This window comes from Megalobrama amblycephala, linkage group LG10, assembly GCF_018812025.1.
Source record: "Megalobrama amblycephala isolate DHTTF-2021 linkage group LG10, ASM1881202v1, whole genome shotgun sequence".
In the NCBI taxonomy this organism is placed as follows: domain Eukaryota; kingdom Metazoa; phylum Chordata; class Actinopteri; order Cypriniformes; family Xenocyprididae; genus Megalobrama; species Megalobrama amblycephala.
The window spans coordinates 21,352,424-21,368,297 of record NC_063053.1 but is presented as its reverse complement, the minus strand read 5'-3'; the positions used below and the strand labels follow the sequence as shown (position 1 = coordinate 21,368,297).

General features: G+C 38.1%; 1 protein-coding gene across 3 annotated transcripts in view; it reads right to left on the bottom strand.

The window, feature by feature from the left end:
* jag2a (jagged canonical Notch ligand 2a) overlaps window positions 1-15,196 on the bottom strand; it is a 47,191-nt gene extending 31,995 nt beyond the window's left edge. For 2 of the 3 annotated variants that reach the window (XM_048205375.1, XM_048205376.1), the window contains exons 1-3: window positions 14,948-15,196; window positions 14,115-14,435; window positions 2,460-2,520 (exon numbers count right to left, since the gene is read on the bottom strand). In XM_048205375.1, the coding sequence (XP_048061332.1) occupies window positions 2,460-2,520; window positions 14,115-14,435; window positions 14,948-15,010 (445 nt within the window). In that variant the 5' untranslated portion in view covers window positions 15,011-15,196. The other variant, XM_048205377.1, reaches the window with a different exon arrangement.
* Between the last annotated feature and the right edge of the window lie 678 nt (window positions 15,197-15,874).

The following is a 15,874-nucleotide window of genomic DNA, read 5'->3' as shown; positions in this document are numbered from 1 at the left end:
TGCACACTGGGTATCCATACCATGACAGTGGACTGCAGTGCTTTCTGATCAAAAAAGTCCAATAAATGAGTCTCTGAATCTCTCCTACAATTATAAATGCAGTATTAACAAGGCCCAAATGGAATCTGCTTGTATTCATGCTTTTTGCAATGTGGAAGATGTTGTCGTATAAATGAATGGCCAAAACGTATAAAAAGTTTTATATTTTTAGTGTTGTGTAAACAGCCCCTTTTGTGTAAAAAGTGCTTTTTGAGTTTGTTTTTCATTAACACTGCTTTCCATTAGATACAGCTCTTTATTTTTGTTTTGCTTGGGTGGACAAGACAAAAGTGGACTTTTAAACCTATACTAAAGGTGTCTATAATGGAGTATTATCCTTTTTAAAATAATGTAGATCAAATTAGCCAAATTATTTAAATGTGAGCATGTAGTGAGAATATGTGGAATGATGGGCATTTAAATTCTGCAGAAACCTGTGTAATTTTCTGCTGAAATCTGTGTATGCACATTCTTTATGGACCTGCCCGTAACCCTTAATGGTTCAAAGACACGTCAGAACACAGGAATCCAGCTCTGACTTAATACTCTGATCGGCCACCCTGTCCACCTGCTTTCTTTTTTTAAGAAAAATACAGCATTTTGCTGTGTGAAAACATGAAAAAAGGAAGTAGTCTCCCTCACAGTTAAAATGAGGAGGAATCTGTACATAGGTGGAGCTTGTGTAAGGCTGGGCAAGGCCCATTCACACCAATAATGATAACTAAAGATAACCACAACAACATAACTATATTAGTGTCTACACCAACAAACGACAACACTCTGTTTATTCAAAGCGTGCAGCAGGTTTGTCGTCTGCAACTTTAACTGCTTGTACTCTTTTTCTGCCATTATCATTATAGTTGTCAAAGCCACTTTGCAGGCAAGACTGCAACCTTAGTCGAAAAAAGCGTAACTGCTAATGCTATATGCAAGGAAGGAGACCAGAGGCCGTTGTTTTTTTATTGGATGTCAATGGAAGAAAGGCTTCACTAAGCTGAAAAAAAAACTCTTTTGTGAGGAAATAGCTTATCATTTAATTATTTGACTGCCTGTCCGCTAATTCTTAACATGTTTTACTCTAAACAATACTTTTGTTGGGAACTATATGTAGATTTTACTATGAGAAAAATGTTATTTTATAAGCAGAGTAGGGAATGCAGTGAAAGGTAGGACTCATTTACAGCATTGCCAGCAGAAAATGTGTAGAAGTAGACCTACTTAATAATAGTCATTGTGTAATATAGTGAATTGTAATGACTATGATTACCATGTGTGCTTATGATGCTGATGTAATGCATTTTAATGAATAAAGCAATTCAATTAGAAATAAATTTTAGTGACTATGCCTAAATTAACCTAAAGCCTAAATTAAATTTGTTCATCATATAAAGCGATCAAGTCTCTTCAGAAAATTTGGACTAAACCGCTTAATTTTTATGGATTAGTTTTGTAATCTCTTTATGAACTTTCTGAAGTGTCAAAGTGGTAGTCGTGTAGCTGTCTATGGAGGGACAGAAAGCTCTCAGATTTCATCAAAAATATCTTCCATTTGTGTTCCGAAGATGAACAAAAGTCTTACGGGTTTGGAACAATAAGAGGGTGAGTAATTAATGACAGAATTTTCATTTTTGGGTGAACTATCCCTTTAATAGTCACATAAAGCACAACATACTGCAAAACCCAAGCTAATGGATCAGTACATCTACATTGGCATTGGCTTGAGTAACTTTATACATCTTGTATCTCACTTCAGAAAGAATGTTTGCTGTTATACATCTTGTCAGTGAGCAGGACCAACGTGTATAAAGCTGAAGAAAGTGCCTCCATCCACATCCATCCATCATAAACGTACTCCACACGGCTCCGGGGGGTTAATAAAGGCCTTCTGAAGCGAAGCGATGCATTTGTGTAAAAAAATCCACCAAACCGCCTTCCGTATTCAACTTAGAAAGAAAGTGTAACACCTCTCGCAGTTCAAAAGGTTTACGCTATGTTCTACGCCTTCCCTACTTGAATACGGAAGGCGGTCTGGCAGAAGCTAGATATTTTACTTCATACTTGTTAGATATGTATATATTTTTAAACAAATGCATCGCTTCGCTTCAGAAGGCCTTTATTAACCCCCTGGAGCTGTGTGGAGTACACGTTTATGATGGATGGATGTGATTGGAGGCACTTTCTTCAGCTCATACTCATTGGTCCCGCTCACTGCCATTATAAAGCTTAGATGCGTCAGGATATTTATTAATATATTTCCGATTGTGTTCATCAGAAAGAATAAAGTCATATACACCTAGGATGGCTTGAGGGTGAGTAAAGCTTGGGGTAATTTTCATTTGAAAGAGAACTAATCCTTTAAAGAATGTGTATGTAGAAATACACGGTGGTGTGTGTCAAGGTGTTAGGAAATCATTACTCACTGTTGTCGGTGGTCGTTTGGTTATCCCAGTCCCAAGCCTCCACGATCAAAGTGTACGCTAGCTAGGAGATAGAAAGAAAGAGATGGTTAGCTAATATACACAGACATATAGGACTCCACAGTCAAAGTCTATGCAAAAGACAAACAGAAAATATCAATGAAATAATACACAGTCCAAAAAAACAATGGCACAAGAAGCACAGACATACACAGTTCCTATTAGTCTGCTTACAGAGTCGAAGTAAAAGATTACACTACCATCCAAAAGTTTGGGGTCAGTATGATTTTTAATGTTTATGAATTCATATTAACCTCACAAAACATAGAAGGGCATCCAGAGACATCCTCAAAGAAAAAAAAAAGGAAAAAAATATTCAAGTATACTAATATCTAGGGATTTTTTTTTTCAATTATTCTATTTTATGTCCTCATTTAGATAGCGTGTGAATATCTGTGTGTACCTTTTTAACAGGATGCAAGTCATAACAGTAATGTGAATAACCTGGTTCCCACAGTCTGGTGACTGATTAGCCCGGTTATAAACCAGATGAACGATGAGATGGTGCAAGGATGTTTGTATGAGTGTGCATCAGGTCACTGCCACACTCAACAAATTCATAAATGATTGTGTGATGTTTATGCATGCATGTTTTTTCGACACAGACACATGCTTCAACAACGTTCTTTAGTTCATTCATTGCGTGGGAAAATGGTTTGCTAAGTCAAGTCGATTAACAGCATTGGCGGAATGACTTCAAAAGGTTCAAAAGGTTCCTGAACCAGCAGTATTTTACTGTGAGGTGAGGGAGAGGTCATGTTCTTTCTCAAATAAGGGGTAGTAGCATTTCTTCCCTTTAATCTGACAGAACCTGAGTTCTTTTGGGATTACACACATTGTCCTGGATAGACATTTCAGGAAATGTCTGAAACATTAGGAAGAAATCTCTGGGACAGACAAAAGACAGAGTAGCACACATGTAATAAGATTCTGTAGTTAAAAGAGATTTTTCCTTCAGCTTATGTCTGTTCAAATGTCTTTCAAATGGTTTAAAATCACAGATTTCCAATACTTTGAGAAAACAAATGCAAGGAAACAGTGTTTTTATGTTTCAAAGAGCCACTGTGGAAAACACAGGACATTTCTGAAGAGGTGTTTTTAGCAGGTCTATGTTTGGCTGAAAAATTTTATTTTTTGGTTTTGGCAGAGATCAGGTTTACTGCAGCAGCACGGTTTGAGAAACATGCCCATGGATTTTGTGTGCTGACGCTCATGCATCTTTTCTCTGGAAGCGTGAATCAGCACGCTACCATCAGTGAAGCCAAACCGCTCAAACTTGTAGGTGCATGCAGTAAATGGTAAGAAGGAAAGACTCTTTCCCATCGCAAGACCTTTCATAAAAACCTCTAAGCAACATTATTTATTTATTTATTTGTATTTTTGATATTTATATATGCACATTTTTACATGTAAATGGACAGGCTACAACAGATACGTAAAGTATACGTATAAGTATACTCTTCAGAAAACATTTAACATGAATGTCAGAGGTTTTTTAAACAGTTTTTCCTTTGTAAACATGCACTTCACATGGTGTCTCAAAGCGTCAAGTGTCAAATCTGCTTTGACACACCATCTTTCTCTTCTATTCTGCTGCTCTGTGCCTGTGTGAGTTTGTGAATGGCCCCCTAAAAAAGTAAGTAACCAGCAAGACAATAGCTGACATAATTTCAATGTCTTGAGAAAATCAATCATAACATTGTGAAAGGGGCACAGGGTTACGCTTTTAAAATGTGCAAAACTTACAGAAAATACTGAGCCAGATCTTCTGCATTTTGTTTCTCTAAAATATTTCAAAGTTCATTCGATTTAGCCTGGAGCTCTTTGCAATCATCACATCCTGCTGAAAACTTCAAACAGACTCCATACTTGACTTTTTGATTTATTGATCATTACACTTCATATATTTTTGTGTAAACCCTGATACCGTTTTTAAGAAGTTTTTGATGCATAGAAATTGCAGCATTTATTTGAAATTATATATGTCTTTACTGTCACTTTTGATAAGATTTTTCTTTTGATCAAAATGTGTTCACACATACTATTCACAGGCCCTGTTTCCACCTGGTATTAAGGATGTGTTTTGGTCGATCGGATCACAAGTGGACGATGCTAAATACAGGTGTAAACGGGGTGGTAAATTTTTTGAGCTTGTCCACTTGTCGAAAATGCATTCAACCGGATTGCTTTCATAGTGGAAACACTCATGTGGTGGAATGTTTTCAAACAGCCAGAAAAGACTGTCTACTCTCTGCCTACTGAATGCCTAGACATGGATTTTAAAGCCAGACAGGATTTTAAGTTTGTCAGCTGGAGACCAAAGTTTGGTTTGAAGACAAAAATTGTCCATTAGATGGAAAGATATGAAAAAGCCCATACATTTACCTGCCCATAGACCCTCCCCTCGAAGAAATCAGGACAGAAGTGGTTGAAAGTGGACAAAAGAGACGGATTACAACACCAGGTGTAAACGGGTATGTGTCTCCCTCATCCACCTATGATCCAATCGACCAAAACACATCTTCATACCAGGTGGAAACAGGGCCATAATCATCTTACAAAATTAAATGAACTATGTGTATGCAGTACTGCAATATTAATGTATTTAAATACTTTATGATGCTTACATTTCAATGCTATTAAAATAATGATTACTGTGGGAAGGACAATGAAGCTAGTTTTTTTTATCTTTGGTTGAAGTTAACAATATTGTATTTTGTTTAATGCATATTTTATTTATTTATTTTTTACAAACATTTTGTTTGACATGAAACAATAATTGGCCCTGTAGTACTGCCACAGACAGTTGAGGAATCAGTGTCAGCACACTAATGAAAGGGAAAGGTTTTGTGTAGCATTAGTTTGCAGCATGAGCATATTAATGTAAACATCTGTGGCCAGATTTACTAAACAGGGCAAATTAGCATGAGAGCGCAATTCCAAAAAAGCGCAGATGGGAGTGGAAAGTTCTGCTTGTGATCTACCGATGACGTGCAAATTAAAGAACACAGATGCACCCGTATCAACGTGTGGTTTAAAAAATGCTTTTTTTGGGCGGTAAATAATGGCGCAAAATACCAGTAAATTGACTAGCTCAAACCTTAGTAAATCACCTTGCATGATTCATTTAAATACTCTCCTCCCATAAATTTTGCATCTAAAAGGGAAACTCAAATGCATATGCAATAAGGTCAGCCGTAAAAATAACTGTCCATGCCTTTTCAGCGCTGATTTTTCACTGCGTGTATTTAGTAAATCTTGACAGTAGTTTTTTATCGGCAAAAGAGGGTTTGCACTGGCACAAGCTGTTAGTAAATCTGGCCTCTGGTCAATAGTGTAAAAAACAGTTACTAATCTCTATAGACAGCCATCAGACACCAATCACCAGTCCAGGGAGGAGCAGGACAGGGGAAGATTTTATCTTTCCTTAGTTAGAGGGAAATAAGACACCCACATGCATATACACATGCCAGCAGATACACAGGAACACACGCACACACAGGCAATGAATAAATTACGCTTCCTAAGTGACACTGAGCAGGCAGTGCCACAGATTTTACACATCAGAGGACAGTGAGGGGGACGTACTGTACTGTATATTGTGAGAATCCAGCCAGAATGTGCCTTTCATTAACATACACACACTCACACCAGGTGTGAACACACCAGTCTATAAGGATTCAGGTCAAATGCAAATCAATGCACAGTACACACACACACACACACACACACACACACACACACACACACACACACACACGTAGGAACTGTTCCACCTAAAAGCTGAATGTGATATGTGCAGGTTGGTAACACACCTGTGTTCTAAATTCACTTCATATCCAATGTGCTTGGGTTTCCATTGCAAAGAATTAACAATGCTATTCCATTGTGTGCGATTTTCAATGAAAGAGGTGGTGGTTTATTTATTAGCAATAAGCCAAGGATAAGCTGTGTGCAACCCAATTCTTAACCATAGAATATTAGAAATATATTCTTATATTTTTCAAATAAGAAAATCCTGGATTCCCGTCAGTTGAATAGTGAATTTGGTATTTTTCTCTTTAAATGATGATAGTCATTAACTTTTTCCCTATACCAATTAGAAAGAAATACTTTGCTAAAATTTATTAGACAAAATTATTTATAGTATCCCAAAAATCAGTACCTTGTTAAATGAGTTAACTTGCCAAACTTAATAAAATACCACAATGCAACTTTTTAGGAGAAAAGGAATAACAGAGATTTATGTATTTACATTAAGGTAATAATCCCCCTGTTTTTTTAAAAAAAACAATAACTGCAAAATAAATATTATCCTTTGTAAGGAAACAGAGAAACTTTTACCTAATGGTATGTAAATTACTTATTTTCTCAAAAAAATAAAATATATAAATCACCTTCTCAGTCTCAGAATGTTTTTTCCTCTTTTATGCTTTCTAAAGTAGAATTCCTAACCTTTTTCATCAGTACTTTAGAACACTGTACTCAATCTGCTTTTAAGATAACCAATTTAAAACCTGTAAGAGTTAAACACTCCGTTTTCTCTAGAATCAGTAAAGAAAATGAAACAATACTTCTCTCAACCTCAATTATACACTTCAAAAACCTGTGTTTCACAACATACAAGCTCTTTCAGTTCAATATTACGAGTCACGCAGTCAAATATACACGAGTCAGTGACGCAGTCGAAATGCATGTGCCAGTGACGCAGTCGAAATACACGAGTCAGTGACGCAGTCAAAATACACGAGCCAGTGACGCAGTCGAAATACACGAGTCAGTGACGCAGTCAAAATGCATGGGCCAGTGACGCAGTCGAAATACACGAGTCAGTGACGCAGTCGAAATGCATGGGCCAGTGACGCAGTCGAAATGCACGGGTCAGTGATGCAGTCGAAATACACGAGTCAGTGACACAGTCAAAATACACGAGCCAGTGACGCAGTCAAAATGCATGGGCCAGTGACGCAGTCGAAATACACGAGTCAGTGACGCAGTCAAAATGCATGGGCCAGTGACGCAGTCGAAATACACGAGTCAGTGACGCAGTCGAAATGCATGGGCCAGTGACGCAGTCGAAATGCACGGGTCAGTGATGCAGTCGAAATACACGAGTCAGTGACGCAGTCAAAATACACGAGCCAGTGACGCAGTCGAAATACACGAGTCAGTGACGCAGTCAAAATGCATGGGCCAGTGACGCAGTCGAAATACACGAGTCAGTGACGCAGTCAAAATGCATGGGCCAGTGACGCAGTCGAAATAAACGAGTCAGTGACGCAGTCGAAATGCATGGGCCAGTGACGCAGTCGAAATGCACGGGTCAGTGATGCAGTCGAAATACACGAGTCAGTGACGCAGTCAAAATACACGAGTCAGTGACGCAGTCAAAATGCATGGGCCAGTGACGCAGTCGAAATACACGAGTCAGTGACGCAGTCAAAATGCATGGGCCAGTGACGCAGTCGAAATACACGAGTCAGTGACGCAGTCGAAATGCATGGGCCAGTGACGCAGTCGAAATACACGAGTCAGTGACGCAGTCAAAATGCATGGGCCAGTGACGCAGTCGAAATACACGAGTCAGTGACGCAGTCAAAATGCATGGGCCAGTGACGCAGTCAAAATGCATGGGCCTGTGACGCAGTCGAAATACACGAGTCAGTGACGCAGTCGAAATGCATGGGCCAGTGACGCAGTCGAAATACACGAGTCAGTGACGCAGTCGAAATGCATGGGCCAGTGACGCAGTCGAAATGCACGGGTCAGTGATGCAGTCGAAATACACGAGTCAGTGACGCAGTCGAAATGCACGGGTCAGTGATGCAGTCGAAATACACGAGTCAGTGACGCAGTCAAAATGCATGGGCCAGTGACGCAGTCGAAATACACGAGTCAGTGACGCAGTCGAAATAGTGTTCCTTTTGTTACTGTTGGGGCCCAGTTCGTTGGTGCACATTAACAGCTGACGAATTCAATGTAATCCACATTCAACAGTCTTGATAATGAATTCACTTACATCCATCCGATGAAATTGAAGCAATGTTGAGATTACGTACGCCACGAACACACTGTTTCCCATCATGAGCAGTCCCGAACACGCAATGAATCCAGTAGATCCACGTCCCATGACGAACCACAAGATCTGTCCAACATGCGATGACTCCATGAATGTCCAATAACTTTCTCAACAGTTATTGTTACGAACTTGAAATGTCACTAGCTGTTAAGCCCTAGTCACACTCACACATGACTTGACTCTGCGCGTTGACAAAAAAATAAAATAAAATAATGAAATACACTTTAAATAAACAACAGAAAACAAAACGAGTACCGTTACTCTACACTTTGGGCCGTATATTTAAAAGAAATATATGAAGTCTCCAAAATGATGCACTTTTTAACACACGCAGTGAAATTTCTAGCAGTCTTCTCTTGCCATGTGCGATGCTCCTCCCTTCCTTCTCCCGCACGTAACTCACGTCATGATGTAACAATAAAGTTCAACAGTCATTGGCCAGCAACAAAACACTTGCATTAAACATACTTTCTTACTGGACATGAACAAAAAGACAGTTAAATCATATTTTGAAATAAAAAAACAAAACAAAAAAAAATACATTTTGATTCATGTTATTTTTCAACATGAATCATATTCAACTACATTTTAGGGGTGCCTACATGTGTTTTTGATTTTATAACCAATACGTAAAGTTGAATCAAAACTCTTCAGAAAACATTAAACATGCATGTCAGGGGTAAAGGTGGTAGAGCCTGAAGGTTGTAAATAAATCTCAATTCTAATGACAGACAACTACTGGACAACTACAAAATATCATCACTACCTTATATATGTATTATAAAAATATTATCGAGCCCTGAAACTTAAGAGTGTGGCTGAAATATTGTAGTAAAAATGCCATCATACTTGTCTTGTTGGGTTCTGCCATTCTAAGACTCTTTTTTTAATCGTTTTTCCTTTATATAGGTGTCTCGCTGTATGTGAATGACTCCTAAAAGTTAGTAGCCATGCAGCAAGACAATCACTGTGACATAATTTCAATATCTTAGAGAAATGAGAAACAAATCAGACCATTGTGTAGCTGTATGAGGCTATGCTATTATCCCACCTTAAAAGTCCATCGCAAGTCTCTTGAAGGCATAGTCAAAAATTGAAGGCATAGTCAAAATTTAAGCCTTATTTACTTGTAATTTTCCCCTTCAGTGATAGGGACCATGCAGGCAATGCTCAAATTGAATCAAGTATTATGGGGGTGTAATATAAAATATATTTATAATTAAAAAATATATATCTGTTCATAACTATATACCATTTATTAAAGCACGCTTACATAAAATTACAGGCTTTTTTGTTTAGGAATAAAAATGTTTACATTTTCAGTCCAGGCAATGGCAAACAGAGATATAACAAAGAGAGATAAGCTACTATTCTTCCTTTAAATGGCTTACCCTAAGTAATACTCAATTTAGAGGGTGATAAAGCAGCAGACCCAATAGGGCAAAAATGGCAAAAGAAGCAGGTGACTACTACATATAAGCTAAATTTGAGCTAAATAATGACACTATTGTCTTTTAGGGCTGCTTTACAGCAGAATATCCAAAGTTGAGTTTCCATAATTGATTCATTTTATTTTCCCGTTTATCACTGTGAAGCTGCTTTGACACAATCTGTGTTGCATAAAGCACTATAAAAATAAAAGTCACTTGACTTGACTTGATATAAGGCACTTGAAGACCCACAAAAAGCATATGACTACAAATACATTTAAATGTCTCAAAAAACAGTATAGGCCTAATCAGATAGCTTCCAAACTCACTGGAGAGTCTTAATGTCATATTCATCAGAGGCACAGGAATAATTATTCGCGAATGAGTTTCACATATTTAAAAGAATGTCATGCACAATCATTTTGACTTATTTTCAACATAATTAGTTTTGATGCCACAAATCAGTTTTGATTACTTTACAATAATTATAAAATGTAAAAAAAAATAGAAATAATGAAAAATGAGTGCATGTTTCTGATTTATGTAAGCAATACAAAAGCCCCGACGTGGAATGGATAAATATAGTAGAAAGATAGAGAGAGAGAAAATTACCCCTCAAAGAAAGTCATTAGCCTAAGAAGGGGCATTTAGGCCTTTGTCTGTTATCTTTACTAAAATTAAAATATCTGGGGGACCCCCCTAAGTCTTTTTTTTACTTCTTAAATGCCTAATGTCTTGTGGGGGGACTCGGATCACCCCAGAACACCCCCCCCCCCATTTGCATGAGACACTCAACTGTAGCAACATGAAGCTAAAACAAAGCGCAAGATTCAGAATCAGCCCTGAAACGTCATGTTTGCATTAATACGTCTGATAGTCAAATAGCAAATGTTATCATTCCTGTAACCAGCAGACGACATCACAGTTCAGATGAAAAACACAATGCAGGTTTGCATCAAACACCTGTTATCTAACGCTCAGCCAACTACTGAGCACTCATAGAAAATAGGAGAAAGAAACAGTCGTGAAACAAGAGACCCAACACTCATTCAAGATTTAAAGAAAGCAGGATGGGGTGAAAGGAGGACAGGAAAGATCTGAAACTAAACAACAAAAATAAATGGAAAAAGTAGAGGAGATCAAGTATTTAGTCATACAGGTCCTCATAACTGTTTAGAATGATAGAATCAAGTTTGTTTGTCACTAGCATCCCTCTCTCTTTTTTAGTAAAACTTTCAGTGCAGCTTCTTGGCAGGTCCACATTTATGTGATATAAAACAGAAACATAAATGACAAAGACTCAGTAATTTAAGTGGCCTGACCCCATATCTCAAAACAACCAGATACACTGACTGCTTTAAAAAGAGCTAATGTTATCTTTGGTAAAGATACATTGTTATTGTACATTCCTGTTTGGATTGTAAAAATATCTCTTCTCTTGACTGTGTATTTGTGGTTTAGATTAAAGACTGAAAACATCCTAATCGTGAAACAGAACATGAACTTGGGGAGCTCTTACTTGGAAAAGAAAAAAAAAAGTGGTATGTGTGTGTTTGTGTGTGCTTAGTGGGACAAGATTTTTTTATCCAAAAACAAAAGATGGTATGCTGGAAGAGAATCAAAGATCTTACAGCTGTAGGACGTCAGGCACAGCAGGACTTATAAGGCCCATAAACATCACCTTCCGTAAACTGCGTCCCTCCCTTGGCACACCCGATTTGCCAAGAAACTACGGACAATGGCAGATGCAAGTGTCTTGACAGATTTCAAATCAGCTGATGTTGATCTAAATAACAATGATGATGTGCAGAGTGCGTTGATGCAACTGTATCAAACAGTATATTGTCTACTATCATTCCTATTCGTTATTGAAGAATTTGTGAAGACTTAAAGGCAGACAAGCTGCAGAGAAGAACATTATGGGAGGATTATTCCCATTAGCAAGTGTTTGTTTTTGTGGTTTGCCAGTTCCAGAAATAACTATTAAACATCACAGCAGGAGGATTTCCTTCCTACTATGGGCTGTCTTCACCAGTGTTAACACATAACTGCAGACTACACAGACTTCAGCAGTTACAGCAGAGAGGAATCCTCACATGTGCACCAGCTGAGTGTGAAATCAGTTGCTCAAACGACTCACCTGCCAAACGGTTGAAACAGCACTTATAGACCTATTCGTAAGAGGGTGACCAGATAACGGTTCTGAGACACAGTTTAGACCTAAAACTAAACTTAAGTAGACTCAAAAGACAGAGTCTGTCACCCGTAAAACAGTCCTAAATTGAATAGAAAAAAGTATGTTATAGCCTATGGTGATTGGAAAAACACAGATGTTCTTGAGCACACCAGAAAAGAGAGCAAATAAACAAAATAAAATAAACATCTATTGTAAGCATGCTAGCTAGAACAATAGATAGAACGATAGAACGATAGATAGACAGACAGACAGACAGAAGTTGATTGAAGTTGGGATTAACTGAAGAACCACTGCAGAGATGTACAAATATTCATGCACAGTCCCAAAACATCTCCGTACATTACTGTGTCTACGATTTTATCTTCCATTGGGCAATTGCTGTGTGTTTAAAACAAAACCACTTTAAAAGGCATGTGTACATAACATAAGAACACAGGCAGCTCTCACCACAACGCTACTGTTATCACCACGGCTGAAATCTGGAAGCAAATAAGACCTAAATGCAGTGATTCAGCGTTTTTCACTTCTTTGAAAACAGATTTACCAGGTTTAAAACAACAGCAACAAACTCACACTGATGTAAACTCTGTGTGGTTTGAGTTAAATGTTTTACCCACAGTAACGTGCCTTGCGTTATCTTACAATCTATCTGTTCTGGTCTATTTAGCGACAATGCTGCTATCTGAAACATGATCGTGTAGACAACTCCCACTGCCTCTCTCTTTCTCTTCTCTATCTCTTGGGTTGTGATATCACTCAATGAGCATGCCAGCTCTAGTCAAGAACTCTGTCTTGTGTAAATTGTGCCTTTCTTAAAAAAAAAAAAATATACAATCTCATTTTTGCCCAAAACAGCATTCTTGTGAGCATTCTGGTGCCCTTCACCATATCTTATGATTCTTTCATTAAGAAAAGAAAAATATGCTAAGATGCTGCTAAGATGTATTTCATTGAAAATGTGACAGTTTCTTGATTCCTTACTACAGCAAACTCAACTGTAGCAACTATTTTGTTGTAAATGGTGTAGACCCCCTGCTAAAAAAAGAGAAGAAACTTAAGTCAGACAGACAGATAGATAGATAGATAGATAGATAGATAGATAGATAGATAGATAGATAGATAGATAGATAGATAGATAGATAGAAATACAATACAGCAATGCATGGTCTTCTTGCAGCCCCGTCCACATGAAGTAAAACACACTACGTCCTATAAATACGACACCATCAGTTACGCGTGTAACTGTATACTCAGCGCGCGCGAGAGACACGCACCAGCCGCCGCTCGCTCAGCCAAACGCGCGCCGTTACCGGAGATGCCCTACTCATCATCTCTACGATTAACGCCAGTGACCACGGTGACACCGAGCTCTCCTCTTTCCACCGAGTCAAACATTTGCTTTGCAATGAGTGTTTAATGCGCAGGCTACCAGTTGGTGTTGTTAAGACCAAGCATGTTTCACTTGGGCGTCTTGGCCAACTGCTGTAAAATCTAGCTTTGGAACACGGTTTGTAGCTGGTCTAAACTGGTCGTTAGCTAGTTGGACCAACAATAAACAAGCTACCAGCTGGATATACAATCTTAATTTTTGATACTCCTGTTATAAGCCTATTATATGCTTTCAAATACAATATGAACACCTTAATAGGCCTACTTAAATTTATTCAACCTTACGTCCAGTCTTCATTGCACTTTCTCTGATACCTTTGAATTTAATTAGGCTACTGATGGAAATTCAAGTTCTGAAAACTCATAAAATCGAGCAGAATTTTAAACAGTCTATATAAAATATTCCAAATAACTATATACAGCGTCATAGAGGTAGAAAGTGTTCACAAAAAAGTATTTGTTTGTTGAAGAGCTGATGAAAGAGAGTATCGGTAAACACCTACCGGCCAGGCGAATTGAAAGGGGATGATAACGGTCCCGAGGTCATTGGCCTTGTTTGGGTTTCCATTGAATCCTTTCAACTGAAATGTATTCCCTCCGAGCACGCTCGAGCTTCCAGTGCCGTAAGTACAAAAGCCAGATGTGGTGACCTCCACCTGGTATTCCTTTAGACACACTCTCAAGTACGTGTCACATTCGTCCTGGTCGCACAGACCGTCTTGTGCGCTCCGCGCGCCGTCACAGCAGTTTCCATTCGCGAGCTCACCCTTGTCATTCTCCACGCTGATCAACTGGAGCTCTAAATAACCCGACGACTGGCACACCTAAAAATAACATAAACAGAAGTTAAAATATAAATTACAAACAGCTTGGCTTTGTAAGTTTGCATAGAATAAATTGTCTTGTTCCCATTCATATACAAAACAGCACATGCAACTTAATAAATAGTGAATTGACTTGCATTTGTGTTTAAGGAGTGATTGTATGGTTCTACAGGTAGGCTATTGCAGAAACACCTACCAATGCACTCGCAGCAAACAGGCTCGTGCAATAATGAAATATGCACTTTACAGTATTATTAATTTAGGCAATGCTTAAAGTTTCAAAGTAGGTCCATTACAGTGTGCGCGGACTGGTTTTAAAACGCCTTTAAACTTTGAGGATCACATGATTCCACTGACAGAAGGATAATTCTATTAGGACAAGAATCCCCAAATCTAATTTGACAAAAATGAATGAGTTTCAGGTCAATGTAAATCGGTTGTTTAATCTATGGACTTTACAGACAGTGAAGGTAAAAGTGGACTTAAAAAAGGCTTAAGGAAGTTTAACTCACCTCAGTCCAAAACGTCAAAATCAGTAACACTATTGAGAAACAAGCTCCAAAATAGTTATGCATGACTCCTATGAAGTTAATACGACATGGTTAAAAAAAGAAAACCAATATATGCATCATCCACAAAAATCCAGCCATACAAAGTGATTCCTTTCTCCGCAAGACCTCCAGAAGATGAGATGAAAGTCACACACATACATCCACTCACTTCTCCAGCGCGCTGCTCTCACTATATCAGTCAACTACTAGACGTCTGAACGGGCTTGACTGACAGTTCAATAAACCATTGGCAATCATCAGCTGTAGTAGAACGTCTGCGTCAGCCAATCGCATGGTCAGAGGGCGGGGCCTCCAAATAAATTATAGATCTGACAGGATTGACTTAGTTTGTAGAGTAAAAGAAAAACTATTTTGAGATTTTAAAGATTGTTATTATGTTATTATTTAATCCATTTTAATATTTCGCAAAAGGAATAATCTTTCACTCTACAATATTTGACAGCTGAATGGTTACATAATTACTGGTAGAAGTATGTTGACATTTTGCAAACGATTATTACGCAGTATGCAATTTTTTTTCTTAGCATTTTTTTAAGCATTTTTCCCTGCTTGCACTCTTTCACAATCTAAATTGACAGTGATGTTAAGGCACGCTTGAATGTTTGTGGGTAACAGATACAGAGCGCCCTCTAGTGATCGATTACTGGCGGATATGAGTTAAACGCATTCCATTATACCATGTAGTCTCATGTAGTCCTGGCTTTTTGTATGTTGTATAATACCCTTTTTCCATCAGTCCAACATAATCCAGTAAGTTTTTTTTTTTCCCCTTCCAAATAGGATAGCTACATGTTGAAAAACTTGTTAGGACATTTGAAGTAATAATCACAATTTGAAAGGTTCATAAAACAGCCAAATCTTGTGTGT